The following is a 16,026-nucleotide window of genomic DNA, read 5'->3' on the forward strand; positions in this document are numbered from 1 at the left end:
GAGGGGAGGGGAGGGAGAGAAGGAAGGAAGGAAGGAAGGAAGGAAGGAAGGAAGGAAGGAAGGAAGGAAGGAAGGAAAAGAGGGAATTGGTGAGTCTTGCCTCTGAGGTTCTGCAATGCCAAGATTGTTAGGAACCTTAGAAAACTCTGTAAGATGCTTCCATGTGATCCAGACTGCCAGTTCCCTAATGTCACAGCCCAGCCACACACATGCTGCACATTTTACCTTTGTTGATTTGTGCCATGGGTAAGCAATACATTATACTTGCTGGGCAGGGACACTGCTTCAGGAAGAGAGCCTAAAGACCTCCCTGGGAGCAGCTGTCAGACAGGGTGGGCTATGTTCACTCACCCGGGCACCCAGGAGAATGTCCAGGAAGTCCAGGTGTCTCCGCTCCTGAAGCTTTTTCTGCTCCTTCTCATCCTGCAGGGCTGCCTTCCGCTGCCTGATGACATGATCTGGACCAAAAGCATAAGTGCCGTCACTGCCTATACTGGCCCTGCATCAAGAAGGGTTCAGAGGATCCCAGAGGAATAACAAAGGCTTCCTAGCTGGGGTGGAGGGATGAAGGAAGGCTTGAGGGAAAGGCCTACCTGTATGGTCATGGGCTATCTGGCAGGCCCGCAAGAAGCGGCGGCCATGTGGTGTGAGCCAGTAAATGAAGTCATTATGGTACTGGAAGGAGTCGATGCGCTGCTGCATCAGCAGTGTGAGGTCACTAACTGCCAGGTAGTAGCTGTTGTCACTATACAGAAGAGAGTGGAGGGAGGGGCAGAGGCCTGAGCAGCTTTCTTTTAGGAATCCCTATCAACAGTACTTCCTGTTCCTCTTCTTGCCTCCTTAAGCCTCCTCACTAACAAAAGTGTCTCCCACCATGAGTAGGCTCTGGACATATCAAGGCAGGACACATCTCCTCTCCAAGCAGAGACCAGGAGCCCTTCCACCTTTCTTATCTGTGGGTCTTAGATAGAGGTGCTCCTGACCTGTGGCCTAGGCCGCTGTCTCCTTTGCCAAAGGTGCACTTCATAAGGGTGTCCAGTGCCATGTGGCCCACGTCACAGAAGATGTCAAAGCTCTTATTCTCACTAGCCTTTTTCTCCCACTTGTCCTGGAATCCAGAAAGAGAGAAGAGTAATGTGGGAAGGAGTTAGGCTGCCTGGCCAGAGAAGCAGTGAGGTTAAGTACAAATCTTTCCTGCTCCATCCTCTCCTCCAAATCCAGTCCCCAAATCTTATTCCCAGATGTGTAGCAGACTCCCTGCTGTGGTCTCTCCTCACTCTCCCCAGTTTCCAAGGAACTAAGCATGTCCTGATGGAATACCCTGATAAGACTATAAGGCCTCCTGTAGACCCTCTCACTTCTCCTAGCCCATCTCTTTCCCTAAGTGTCATCTCCCAATACCTAGAAACAAGTTTTACTGGGAATCTGTCCTCTATGGAAATATCTATCAAGATTGAGAAAAAGTCCCTACTAGGTAACACACATCTACCACACCATCTTAATTACCAGAAAGAGCAAAAGAAACCAAGGACCAAAAAACCCATACAACAAAGAGAAGACCAGGTATCAGCACCTAGAATTTCAATCTTCACAAAGTAAGATACCCAGATGCCAGCATAAAAACAAAATCAATAACAGCCAGGACATGTCCTGACTAGGCCAGCTACCTTACCACAGAGAATTGCAACCTACCTGAAGCACAAGATAAAGACCTTAAAATAGCCTTAAAGAGAAAACGAATAATTCCCTTAAAGAATTTTATGAAAGCACAAACAAACAATGGGAGAAAACAAACAGAACAGCCCATGTTCTGTAAGTAAAAATAGAATAAATAAAGAAACCTAAACCATGGAAAATCTGGAAATCGAACAGGAACCTCAGAGGCAACACTCACCAACAGAATACAAGAATGGAAGAAGAGATCTTAGTCATTTGAGACAAAATTGAAGAAATGGATACCTCAGACCAAAAAAAAAAATAAAAAGTTACATCTAAAAGACTCCTGGCACAAAACATCTATGAAACCTGGGGCACTATGAAAAGACCAAATCTAATAGGAATAGGAATAGAGAAAGGAGAAGAAATGCAGGGCAAAGACACAGAAAATATTTTAGAAGAAAATTTCTCTAACCTTATAAAGAAGACACTTATAACGATACAAAAAGGATATAGAGATCAAATGGATTAACCAGAAAAGAAATTCCCTTGGCACATAATCAAAATGCTGTATTACAGAACAAAAAAATACTAACAGCTGCAAGTGGAAAAGACTAAGTAATTAATAAAGGCAGACCTGTTAGAATAACACTAGATATCTTAGTGAAGACTCTAAAAGCCAAATGGACTTGGATAGATGTTTTATATACTCTAAGGGACCACAAATGCCATCCCAGACTACTGAACCCAGCAAATCTTTCAATCATGCTAGATAAAGAAAATAGGATCCTGTGATAAAAAAAAAAAATAAGCAACATATATTTACAAATCCAGCCCCATGGAAAGGATACTCCAATCTAAAGATGCTAATTACACCAAAAAAAAACACAAGGAATAAATAATCCCAGACCAGAAAAATCGAAAAGAGGGAGGGTGAGAAGTACATACACACATACACTCACAACAACAACAACAACAAAAATAGCAGGTATCAACAAACACTGTTCATTTATATCTCCAAAAGTCACTGGACTACATTGCCCAATAAAAAAGACAAAGACTATTATAATGGATCTGTAAACAGGAGTCATCCTTCTATTATATCCATAAAAAAACACACCTCAATATTAAGGGTAGTATCACCTCAAGGTAAAAAGATGGAAAAAGATATTCTAAGAAAATGGACCCAAGAAACAAGCCAATTTTTAATATCTGGCAAAACAGACTTTGGTGCAAAACTAAACAGAAGAGATAGCAAAGTACACTACATACTTATCAAAGAAAAAATCCACTATGAAGACATTTCAAAAACCAGGGCACATAAGCTTGTAAACACAAAAATACACCTTAAATCATATAGTTGGAGACTTCAATACCACACTCTCACTAATAGACAGATCATTCAGACAAAAACGAAACCTACAAATGCTGGAGTTGACTGGAGTTGCAAGTCAAATGGATCTAGTACATGTTTCCAGAACATTTCAACCAAACACAAAAATATATTTCTTTGCAGCACCTCATGAAACATTCTCCAAAATTGATCATAGACTCAGACACAAGGCAAGTCTCAATGGATACAGGAGAATTGAAATAACACCCTGCATCTTCTCTGACCACCACAGACTAAAGCTGGATGTCAACAACAGAAAGCTTACAAACTCATAGAAACTGGACAACACACTGCTGAATGAAAAGTGGGCCATGATAGAAAGTAGAGACTTGAATGAATTCTGGAATTGAATATAAAATTCTAGACTAGAAGGAAAATGAATTCAGAATATACCTGAAATATGGGACACAATGAAGGCCATTCAAAGAGGCAAGTTCATAGCACTAAGTGCAGACATTTTTTTAAAATGAATAGATTTCATACTATACATACACTATATACTATACATATACTATTTCATACTTAACAGCATACATCAAAGTTCTAGGATGAAACAAAGAATTACATTCAAAAGGAGTAAAAGGGATCCAGGCATGGTGGCACACACCTTTAATCCTAGTACTTGGGAGGCAGAGGCAGGCGGATTTCTGAGTTCAAGGCCAGCCTGGTCTACAGAGTAAGTTCCAGGACAGCCAGGGCTATACAGAGAAACCATGTCTCGAAAAAAAAAAAAAAAAAACAAAACAAAACAACAACAACAACAAAACCAGTAAAAGGCAGGAAATAGTCAAATTCATGGCTGAAATCAACAAAATAGAAATAAATAAACAAAAAACAGCAAGAATTAATGAAACAGAGTTGGCTCTTTGAGAAAATCAGTAAGATTTGAAAAGCCCTTACAACAGTGGTTCTCAACCTTCGTAATGTTTTGACCCTTTAATACGGTTCTTCATGTTTGGTTGACCCCAACCATAAAATTATTTCATTGATACTTCATAACTCTAATTTTTCTACCATTATGATTTGTAATGTAAATGTCTGATACACAACCTCTGTGAACAGGTTGTTTGATTCCCAAAAGTGTGGCAGCCCACAGGTTGAAAAGTTGCCTTATCCAAATTAACAAAAGGCAAAGAGAGAACATCTAAACGAACAGTATTAGAGATGAAGGGGGCATAACAACAGACACCAAGGAAATTCAGGGAATCCTGAGGACATACTATAAAAACCTGTAATCTGCCAGACTGGAAAATCTAAGAGACATAGATAATTTTCTCAGTACATACCATTTGCCAAAGTTAAAAATCAAGATCAAATAAGAAATTTAAATAGACCTATAATCCCTGGTAATAGAAGCAGTCACTAAAAGTCTACCAACCAAAACAAAAAAAAAGCCCAGAGCCTGACTTTTTAGTGCAGAATTCTACCAGATTTTTGAAGAAAAGTTAATAAATATCAATACTCCTCAAGTTATTGCACAAAATAGAAACAGAAGGAATATCGCCCCATTCTTCTGGCTAAAAGTCCCTAAGTGAGACCTGACATTGCTCTCAGTGATGAGGGTCTAAACAGGTGTGAAAATGTAAATGAATTTGGAAATGGAAAGTATTTTTTGATACTCTGAAAAACATAGGCTACCTTCAAACTCTCCAGTAGGGTACTTAGGGTACTTATGGTGGCTTCCCAGAACCAAATTCTGTAATCAAAAAGAATCAGGTCTCCTGGCAGAGACAAGCCCCAAGCTACCTCAATGCTTGGATGCCTCCACAGCATACAGCAGAGAGAGGGAGGCAAAGCAGGCCTTTGGCACCATTGCTACAGGTATAGGGATGACAGGGCCTCAGGGACTCTCTCCCCAAGAGAGCACCACTTGCCTTCACCCAGGGCAAATGGGGATGGGGATGGGGCTAGTCTGGCAGCCCACAGTGCTAGGAGCCTGCCACTGGGAGGGAACTCACCAGCATCACACGTGTGGACTCAGCAAATATGGCCACATAGGGCTTCAGCACATCATAATGGAAGCCAGGTGTGAGCAGCTTGCGGTGCTGGAACCATTTTGGCCCTTCCAGAACCAGGAGGCCTTTTCCTGAGAAGGGAGGAGAGATGGAGGCTGTGGAGTCCAGACAATCCTACTCTACCCCTGAGAGCTGAGATCAATCACAGCCTCTGACACTCCCAAGCCTGGAACACTACATGGATGGGGGACAGGCACTACAAGACCCAGCAGAGACTCTGGTCCCCACCCCAGTCTGCTAGTATCCAACATGGAGAAGGTAGCAGATCTTAACTAAGTCAATAGTCTAGGATTGTTGCCTCCCTATTAACCAGCCCTTTCATAGCTCCCAGGAAATTGCCATTGGCTTTGGTTTTGGTTTTGTTGTTTTGTTTTTTAAAGGAAGTTGGGAGACATATGTGACCTTGGGTTAAGAAGGCACAGTGAACTCTAGAGAGATGTGTCAAGAATCCTTAATGCTCTTACACAAGACCTGGCTCAGTTCCCAGCACATACACAATACCTCCCAACCACATTTTAGTCCATTTCTCAGGCATTCAACCTGCCTCCACAGCTACCTATCCATAAGTGCCCTACATCCACAGACACATACACACAAATAAATAGAAGTTTAAAAAGAATAAGGCCAAGTATGGTATTACACACCATTAATCCCAGCACTCAGGAGTCAGAATCAGGTGGATCTTTGTGAGTTCAAAGCCAGTCTGTTCTACATAGGCCAACTAAGGCAACATAGTGAGACCCTGTCTCAAAATTAAGTAATTAATCAATCAAATAAAAGAAGATGACTCAATGGCTCACACTATCATCAACATCAGTCCACATACTAACAGCTAAACTTGACCCATCTTCCCTGCCCAGCCTCATCTACTAATAGAAGTCTGCATTCTACTCAAGTCTCTCAGATACCTTGCAGCCTCCATGGCCCTACTATTATTAGACCTTTTCTCAGACCCTTCTTCTGGAAAGCACCGCCATTATAATATCCTACAGGATCAACTCTAGGGTTGGCCCCTCGAGGAAGCCACTCTTCAAGCACACATTGCCTTGCCTCTGCTTGGGAGGAAAAGGGAATGTCCAGCAAGGATATCCCCTGACAGGTAGAAGGTCTTTTATTGCTCCCCCACCTCCCCACAGAGACACTAAGCTTAGGACAGGCAGGCCAATGGAGGGGTGACCACTGTGGCAGGGCAGGATTCTGGTCACTTAGCTCAAGGGAGGGAGGAGAAGACACAGAAAGATAGACGCTTACTTACCGATCCACTGGAGGAAGAAGTCATAAACATATGCAGCCTTCGGGTCTGCAGGACAAGGAGACATCAATCAAGGAGAAATAGGACATTCTCAAATGAGGCATAGTGATAAATTAGGTAGGGATGTGGTCATTCTTTTCCTAGAGTCTAGACACAAGTCCGGACCTCTCCCAACTTCATCCCTAGGGCCATTATTCCCAGGAAACCCCACCCTCTCTCCAGGGCACCTTACCCCCTCGGCTGTATACAGCTTTAGCATAGTCAGGCTCATAGATGTTCAGGAAAACAACAAATTGTCCAAGCCAGAGTGGGTGGGCATAGGGGAACTGTTCGGTCCAAGTTACCACCTTGTCCAGGCCTCCTGTCTTCTGGATCTGAAACAATAACAGAAGACAAAGACCACACATGAGCCCAGAACTCCCTACAGACTCCAGGTTTCTGGGCAGAGAAGGAAGGATACTGTCCAGACCCCCGGAATCTACTTCCATCCTCCTGTTTCATGTACATTTCTAATACCCTCTCCAGTCCCAGAGCTGCTGCTCTAAATCCAGGAATCCTTGTCTCACCCAAACCACTCCCCTCCAAGACCCAGGAGATTATCCTACCACCAGCTGTGCCTTCTCTGCAGGTCTGGCCCATGTTCTACAGAGTTTGCTGTAATCTCCCTGCAGAATCATCTTTCTGAATCCTCAATTCCACCCAAAAGGTTGCATTATGCGTGCAATGGCAAGGAGCAAAAATGATAAAAAAATCATCTTTACCTATAGATAAAAGGAACACGCTTGCCACCTTCCTCCTTTCTGGCTGGCATCCCTGAACTTCTCCCTCCTGCCCTGTCTCTCTTCTTTTCTGCATGCACTTGAAGTGACCGAGGTAATACCATCTTGTTCTGACTTCATTTTGTATCTACTTAGATAATTCTCAACACTCTTCCCTCCCAATAGCCATGTGTGTCTTGGCAACACATTTCTGTGACTCCAAATATGACCCAGATGTATTAACCAAAATAATTGTCACGTTATGTCTAAATAACTAAATAATATTACAAGTTTACTCTGACCCTTATCTAGCATTGATGTAATTGTGGGTTTTGTCTTTAGAAGTGCTGTACCCCTGAATTTTGGCACCAAGAAGCTCTGAAGCATTAACCTAATATTGGTTGCCACTCAAAGTAAAGAACTCTGATACTCTTAATTGGATTAATTACTCTTAATTAATTACTTAATTTGATTAAATCTTCTTAATTGGATACTCTTGAATGTGTTGTTCCGAAGCTTGGAGTTCCTTACATTCTGCTCCTGTCTTTCCCAGCTCCAGGCAGCATTCCTGTGCCCATCTGTAGCAACCCAACCACAGACATGAGAACTTGGCCTCAGTCACAGACTGCCATGGCCTCCCTAGAGACAGCCTTCTCCTATGAGCCTTGATTGTCCCCAGGAGCCCATAAGAGTGAAGACAGCTCTCAGCATCTGGACCCATTTTGCAGCTGCAATCCCTCAAAATGACTGCTGAGACATTGCTCTTCTATGGGTCATGTGGTTGCTGGCAAACTTCTCTGAGTTATACAACAAATGCCTCAGATTCATCCTCTAGTGCCCTAACCATGGCTGCCACTATCAGATCTTGGACAGATTGTTTTCTCAGAAAGGAAGGAAACAGGAAAACAGGGCATAAAGATAAGTCACTGCACCCAGCTCCAGAGCATCCTGCCCCCACCCCTTCATTTGCACCAGTGTTAAACCCAGCAGCAGTGAGCAATGGGAAGGACTTGCTCTCCAATAGTCTGAGTAAGTTACACTTCAGGAATCAGATCAGAATGGGACGTCAATGAAGCTTCATTGAACCATGACCTCTTCATAAGTGGGAACAGTGCATTCAAAGGCCAACGGAACTATCTCAAGAGATAGAGCTGACCAGAAATCGTGACTGAGCTTCCTTCCTGTCAACAAATCCACTCAGGCCATTCCCTAATGGATCTAAAGATCAGTTGGGCAGTGTCCAAGGAACAAGTTCCCTGCTTCTCCAGTGTGAGGCAGCTACAGTGCTCTTGGGGACTGCTTGAGAATAAAATTTATCTGCGTGGGGAGATGGCTCAGTAGGGAGAAGCACTTGCTTCCCAGGCATGAAGGCCTGAATTTGAACTCCAGCCCTCTACTTAAAAGACAGACATGGTGGTTAGCATCTGTAAGCCAAGGGTGAGATAGAAAGATGGAGGGAGGGGCTTGCTGACCTGCCAGTGTTTCCAAAATGGAGAGCTCCAGGTTTAGTAAGAAATCTTCTCTAAAAAAGTGAGATATTCATAGGAATGAACATGGGAACCCCAATGGAGGAGGTGTGGGAAGGAGTGTAGGAACTAAAGGGGTTTGCAACCCCATGGGAGGAACAAGAATATCAACCAACCAGACCCCCCACACACACAGAACTCCCAGGAACTAAACCATCAATCAAAGAATACACATGGAGGGACCCATGGCTCCAGCTGTATATGTGGCAGAGGATGGCCTTGTCTGGCATCAAAAGGAGGGGAAGCCCTGGGTCCTGAGAAGGCTTGATGCCACTGTGTAGGGCACAGGGACAGGAGTGGGGTGGGGAGTACCCTCATGGAGGCAGGAAGAGGGAGTGGAGTGGAGGGTTTTCAGGGGTGGAAACTGGGAGGGAGACAACATTAGAAATGTAAATAAACAAAATAACCAATAAAAAATGAAATACTGATCAGCGGTTAAGAGCTATACCGCTCTTGTGAAACACCCAGCTCCCAGCACCCACAGGGGTCTGCCTATAACCTCCTGCAATCTAACTCCTGGGAATTTGACACCCTCTTCTAAACTCTGACAGCACTTAAACTCACATGTGCACATCCCCACACTACACCCACATGCACACCAACACACACTTAGGCAGTTTAATTCTTAAAAGTCTTTTCTAAGAGACTGGATTGTTGGCTCTGCAGTTAAAAGTACTGCCTGCTCTTACAGAGGATCTAGGTTCTGTTCCCATCATCCACATAGTGGCTCACAACCATTTGCAAGGTCCAGGGTCCCTGAGACCCTCTTCTGGCCTCTGTGAGCACCAGACACACATGTGATACACTGGTGTATATGAAGAAAAAACCCATATAAATAAAATGAAGTGAGTTTTCTAATCTTCTCAAAAAATGAATATGTAAGGTAGAGAGCCATAGAAGACATCCAATATCTGGTTTACACACACACACATACACACGATCATCTACGTTTGAGACAGAGGTGAATGGTTAGAAACACCAACAACTGGGGGTAGAAGACAGGGACTCCTCTTCCACAACATGCTAGGTCCCAACACAAGAGCTCAGGTATCTCCAGTATGATACCTAAACTCCTTCTCAGTTCAGTTATTTTTGGACTGTCCAGATTCTTAACAAGATCTCTCAGTCCCTGAACTGAATGGCACCTGCCAGGAACCCTTCCTATGAGTCTGTGTGGTGCCCTCTGAGGCCACTCAGGGAAGTCTTGTGGGGATCACCTTAGTAGCTCTCCTTCTGGGCGGGCTATCCCTTGGTGTTCTTGTGTGTCTAGTGTCAGTCATCCTGACCCTTTAGGTACTCTTCCTACCACATACAAGACAATTAGGGCCCAGAATGCATGAGGAGTCCCTAGTTCAGCTTTGACTTGAATCCTGAACCAATATGTGTCCTTAAGTGGACACCTTAACCCCTTTGAATTTCAACTTCCCCATCTTTTCTCACGCTAGGGAAACAAATCCACATTCTGCCCTTCACATTCTCAGGTTGAGGTGTGAATCCAACCATGCAGAGGTGCCAAGTCCTGGAGGAATGCAATGGCACTGTGCCTGTGGTTGGTTCCCTAGGAAACTTTTATAGCCCTCAAGATCAGCCTCCCACTCCAATCTTAGCATGGTCTCCTGGTGTCGAGCCAATGCCCTTCAGATAGTTATACTGGCATGAAGAAGCTGAAGCTAGGCTGTGTTTCAGGCTCTCTGTGTACTTTCAAGATAGAACACCTGGAAAGAAGAGAGCAGACAGCTCTGGCACGGAATTGTGAGAGAATGGACTATATGCTATTAAAGCCCATTGCTTGAGGACTAACTTCCCCAATCCTGAGGAAAGCAGGTAAGCACAAAGGGGGCACAGAGAAAGGGGAATTAAAAGTCCTCCCAAATGCCTCTCATGCTCTTTTAGAATGTGACCTCACCCTTCCACACTTGGCAGAGACCCTCCCAAGTCATCCTGATCCCTCACCTCCCTTCCCCACCACTCTCCATCTTCTGTGGACCTCTCACCCTACAATCTATCCTTTTGTGCTCATTCATTCAGGCATGCCTGTACTATCCCAAGTTTTGTGCTGTATCCTGAGGGCATGAGAATAAATCAGACCAAGTCCGCCACTCTCCAAAAGTCTCAAACTAGTAGAAAAGCTGTAAGATGCTAAAATTAAAAGAATGGAGCAGAAGTGGACCCCTGGGGAAGCACCTTCATCCTCCTGGGAGCAGAGAAGGCTCTAGTGTCTGTTTTCTCTCACCCAAGACATCCTCCTCCCACGCATAGTGTTCAATGGTACAGGTAAGTTCATAGGTTATCCCCAACAAGTAAGGGGCAAAAATCAGATTAGAGACCAAATTCATTTCCAGTGTCAATTCCCCAGATGGAAGAAGAAAGAGGTAGAAAGAATGACACCCGCTTTTGAGACTTCATCTCTGACATCCATGCCTGGGCTCCCAAACCTGCCTGTAGCTCAAAGCACTCCAGAAGACTTAGTCTCGGGGTCCTAGTTCCAATCTAAGATGTTAGTCTCCAGATGTTTGGGGAGGTGTGTGGAGGATCTGTTCCTCCTGCCTGATTCCAAACCCTTATCTTGTGTTCAGAAGGTCTGGATCCCCAAGACAAGAGGAGTTCCTGAGACTGGATGCTAAGGTGAACCCCTCCTGAGCTGCCTTAACAGGCGACCCAACCAGGATCTGAACCTGGGGAAATGCCAGAGTTCCTCAGCCAGACAAAGGAGAGAGAAAAGGTACCTCCCAGCTTTGGGGGTACCACCCTCTCAGACACGTTGGGATGCATCAGAAGACAGCACTTTCCTCTGTTTTTACTTTGAATGTCCTCCTGCATAGAGAAGGACACTTCGTGACTGCCTAGTTGTCGGGTCGAACTTTGAGGATTTAATTTCTCCCGGGTGTGATCTATCAACAAGCCTCCACACCGACTTGCATTCTGTGCCTCAAAATAATGGGCCGGGTGTGGTGGCGCACGCCTTTGATCCCAGCACTCGAGTGAGTTCCAGGACAGCCAGGGCTACACAGAGAAACCCTGTCTCAAAAAACCGAAAACCAAATAAATAAATAAATAAATAAATAAATGAATGAATAAATAATGGGAACGCATCTCAGGCCTTCTTAAGCTGCCACTTTGAAATGTTGCATTGCTTCTGAAGCCAGCTTGAAAGTCAGGGGTGGGAAAGCTGACTAGGAGCCGTGGTTCCAGGCCTCACCCTCTTGTCTAAATTGATGACCTCCCTTCCCAGCCCCCTCCCGGGGGGATTAGAGCCAACTCCCCCATAGCCCCACATACCTCAAGGGCATCTCCCATATCCCCACATACCTCAAGGGCATGACCAAAAAGCCAGTGCGTGGGGGGGCCTGGGAAGCTGTCCAAAGCCCTGGCCAGTTTCTGCCTCTGAAACAGCAGGCTGAAGAGCTTGAGGACAGTTACCATCAGGATCACTACAGAAGCCCACAGGCCGAGGCGGGAAAGGCTCGGAGAGAGGAAGCTGAGTGCCATGGCTAAACTCGCAGGACCCAGGCTCCAACTGCCTCCAGCTGCACCCCCTGGATTGTCTTATACTCTGGATATAGGCACTGAGCCAGTCCCCACCCCCTTTGCCACACCCAACAACTAGCAGCAGCTCAAACTGGGCCGAGTGCCATAGGGCGAAAATAGCTGCCTCAAAGCTCATAGGCACCAAAGGATATAGTATGATTAACTGCTATCAAAATGTAGCTTCATAGAAACCAGACCTAATAGAAACCAGATCATGAACATCCCACCTTGGTCTCTTGGAGCAGAGAACAGGGGGCACTTCTCTGTGTGATCACTAGAATAACAACTGCCTTTCTGTTTTATCGTGTATGTTCAAGGGACTTTATACACACTATCTCACTTAAACTCCCCAAAGAGGTCATAGGTCCTCATCCTTTATCTGTGTTCCAGATAAAATCATCTGTGCTTTCTCATTAGACAGCTGCCACCGTCCCCGTGATGTGGACCCATGACAGAAATGGTACTTTTGCCTGTTTTATAATGTTCCATGTCCCCTTTTTGAGAGATCCCCAGAAGGATAGGAGGAAAATGAACTATACCCAAAAGCACAGTACAATCTGGACAGGAATGTAGAATATACTTTCAAGATGATGAGGATTAATCATCAGATCCCTTTGGAATTGATGGAACCACTCAGGCCCAGTGATGAGTAGAGAAATACTCAGTTTCCCAGAAAGGCTGTGATTGCTCTGAAATGCCACAGCCAAGGGTTTTCTGTTGAAGGACCCACCTTGCCAGGAAATGCCTGCTGTTTCTCCCTCCAAAAGAGAATTGTACCATTCATGGCAACCACAGAGCACACTTACCACCAATGTTCGGGTAAAGGCCTTTGATGTAAGTCTCCTTTCAGAAGGGTAGATGGGGTCGTAAAGCATGAAACATGATCTGGCATGGCATGCATAAATTAACAACAAGAAGGGACAAGAACACTGTTCCCACAAACTGGTAGGACCTGCACTTGCTAGATATAACATTGGCAAACGGAACTGTGCCCCAAGCTCTTTCTTTTTCCACTTTCCAGCCTCCTACTGGTGTGCCCCATAGTCATCCAAATCAGAAAGGAAGCAGTGAGGACCTAAAGGAGGGTCAATCTGTGGGAGTCAGATTTTCAGCAATGACAGAAAGACAAAGACTGAGTATTGTACAGAGGTGACAGGGCCAAACCAGCACACAGATGGGCTTGGAACTCCAACAGCAGGTCCTGACTCAGAAAATGGTGAGTTGGTGAGTTGTCAACCTGGCTTTGTAGTCCCTTCTGGCAGAGGAGACCTGGAAGATAGCATAGCAGACCCACCCACAGGCCGAGAAACAAGAGATAATATGATGAAAGGAATTCTGAAAGCTCCTTCTTCATTGGTTTATCCCCCTTCTGAAAAATCCATATCCATCCCAATGAAAATGCAGTTCACCCAGGTCAGAGAATTAGGGACCATGATAAGCTCTCTGCTGAGTTTTCACATTTTTAGAGTGAATTTGTATATGGCATGCTGACCCCCAGGAAGTGTGATAAAGGACCTAAGGGAGCTTCTCTGAAGCTTCCATCCACTGGGATTAGCCTAGCTCTCCAGGCTACCATAGAAAACACTTGCTGTGGAAAGAAGTTTGGAGATAAGGCACCAGCCAGTAGTATGCTGTAATGGGCTGCAACTGGGACTCAATGGCAGATTACACATCTTCTCTCAACGTTCAGTTCAATGACATCACACTAGCAGCTAGGAACTGACCATTGTAGGAGCATTAACATCACAGAAATTGCAAATATTACCATGGCTTTCTCCCCTAGGAAACCAGCTATTAAATGTTTCCCAACATGCCATTGGCCCAGATCCCAGGTTTAAAGTATTGCTTATCCAGTGGCACTTGACTAAGAAACTATTATGACTCAGGCCTGCAGGGACACTGGAGGCCCCTTTATAGAGCCTCAAAAAGGACATTTGCAAATCTAGAATTGTCACTTGTCAGAGAAAGACTAAGGCTATAAACTCAGGGAAAGGAAGGTACCAGAGGGAAAGCCACTGCCTTTATCCAGTAGCTCTTCTTCTCCAGGAAGCCCCCCTCCAGTGCCTTTCTGTCCTAAAAACACCGATTCTAGCCTTGATTGGCACTCTTCTTGACTGTGTGCACTTTTTTCTTTCAAATGCTTTCAATCTGTCACATTCCGGAGACCAAGTGTGCCTTTCCCTTGCTTTGCACAGAACAGAAAGGCACTCAGTGGGGTGACAACCATATTCATGAAACAACCTCAAAAAGCTGCACTGTGATGTAGAAGTGGAGACCACAGGGTCACCAGCCACTCACAACATGATCATGTTTTGTGTGGTGTGGTGTATGTGCGTGTGTGTGTGTGTGTGTGTGTGTGTGTGTCTGTGTGTCTGTGTGTGTGTGTATGTGTGTGTCTGTGTCTGTGTGTGTCTGTCTGTGTCTGTGTGTGTGTCTGTGTCTGTGTGGTATGTCTGTGTGTGTCTGTGTGTGTGTGTGTGTCTGTGTGTGTGTGTCTGTGTGTGTGTGTCTATGTGTGTGTGTGTCTGTGTGTGTCTGTGTGTCTGTCTGTGTCTGTGTGTGTCTGTCTGTGTCTGTGTGTGTGTCTGTGTGTGTCTCTGTGTGTGTCTCTGTGTGTGTGTGTCTGTGTGTGTGTCTGTGTGTGTGTGTCTGTGTGTGTGTGTCTGTGTGTGTCTGTGTGTGTCTGTGTGTGTCTGTGTGTATGTGTGTCTGTGTGTGTGTCTGTGTGTGTGTGTCTGTGTGTGTGTGTCTGTCTGTGTGTGTGTCTGTGTGTGTCTGTGTGTGTCTGTGTGTGTGTGTGTGTGTGTGTGTAGATAGCAGAGGTTAATGTTCGGTGTTTTCCACCATTGCTTTCCATCCTTTTTTTTTTTTTTTTTTTTTTTTTTTTGACAAAGTCTCTCCTGAACGTGGAGCTCACTTGTTTTGCTAGACTACCTAGGCAGCAAATCCAGGGTTATTCTGTCTCTGCCTCCCCAGAGCTAGGATTACAGGTGTGCACCATCAAGCCTGGATTATTTCATAAGAGATCTGGGAATATAAAAAATAAAAATTAAGAAAAGCAGATTCTTAGTCTTCAAATCCAATCTATTTTTCATGATTGCTACTTTTCATTGAGTCTGAGTAACAAGATATCAGAGATGAAAAATGGCTCCTATTCTGGGTTAAGTTTCCTCAAAAGACTTCTATAATCCCTGCTGCCTCTAGAAATCATGTTGCCACCCACGAGCTGCTGCCAGCTGCTAGTGCAGAGAAGCTTTGTCTGCGGTGATAGCAATGACTACAGACTCATAACTAAAAAAAAAAAAAAAAGTCCAGACATGAAGCTATGGAAGAAAGTCCTTAATTTTTTTTAATAATGATGCCGAACTATAGCTCTTCACTGCTGATGGTTTCTGGTGGGGGTTGGGGGAGTCGGCTCAGTTATCTTTAAAGGGGACTGGCCACTGGGAGTTTGAGCATGCTCCAATGAGTATATATAGGAAGCACAAATTGGACTTGGTGGAGTCTGGGGAAGAGGGGCACAATGGTGGGAGGGTGGACCTGGGAGAAATAGAAAGCAAGTACAATCACAGTACATTGAAATGAAATTGCCAAATAATAAAAATAGTGTGTTGGGGAACAACAACAACATCAACAACAGCAAACCTTTCAATAAAATCAGCATAGTTTATTATTTTGTCAGATAGGTTGTTGTTTTAGGGTTTTTGTTTTGTTTTGTTTGTTTGTTGTTTTAACGATGGGATTGATTTGCTGTTTACATTAGTTTACAAAAAATACGTTATATCCAATATATATAAATAACTCAAGAAGGTGGACTCCAGAAAGTCAAATAACCCCATTAAAAAATGGGGCTCAGAACTGAACAAAGAATTCTCACCTGAGGAATACCGAATGGCAG

General features: G+C 44.5%; 1 protein-coding gene across 2 annotated transcripts in view; it reads right to left on the reverse strand.

Annotated features, from left to right (window-relative positions):
• The window catches only part of LOC110292333 (cytochrome P450 4B1), a 22,585-nt gene extending 10,468 nt beyond the window's left edge, over positions 1-12,117 (reverse strand). The window contains exons 1-7 of one of the 2 annotated variants that reach the window (XM_021159621.2): positions 11,910-12,117; positions 6,549-6,690; positions 6,320-6,364; positions 5,008-5,135; positions 984-1,108; positions 594-745; positions 352-458 (exon numbers count right to left, since the gene is read on the reverse strand). In XM_021159621.2, the coding sequence (XP_021015280.1) occupies positions 352-458; positions 594-745; positions 984-1,108; positions 5,008-5,135; positions 6,320-6,364; positions 6,549-6,690; positions 11,910-12,089 (879 nt within the window). In that variant the 5' untranslated portion in view covers positions 12,090-12,117. The remainder of the gene's footprint in view (positions 1-351; positions 459-593; positions 746-983; positions 1,109-5,007; positions 5,136-6,319; positions 6,365-6,548; positions 6,691-11,909) is intronic. The other variant, XM_021159622.2, reaches the window with a different exon arrangement.
• Between the last annotated feature and the right edge of the window lie 3,909 nt (positions 12,118-16,026).

Source organism: Mus caroli, chromosome 4, assembly GCF_900094665.2.
Source record: "Mus caroli chromosome 4, CAROLI_EIJ_v1.1, whole genome shotgun sequence".
Taxonomy (NCBI): domain Eukaryota; kingdom Metazoa; phylum Chordata; class Mammalia; order Rodentia; family Muridae; genus Mus; species Mus caroli.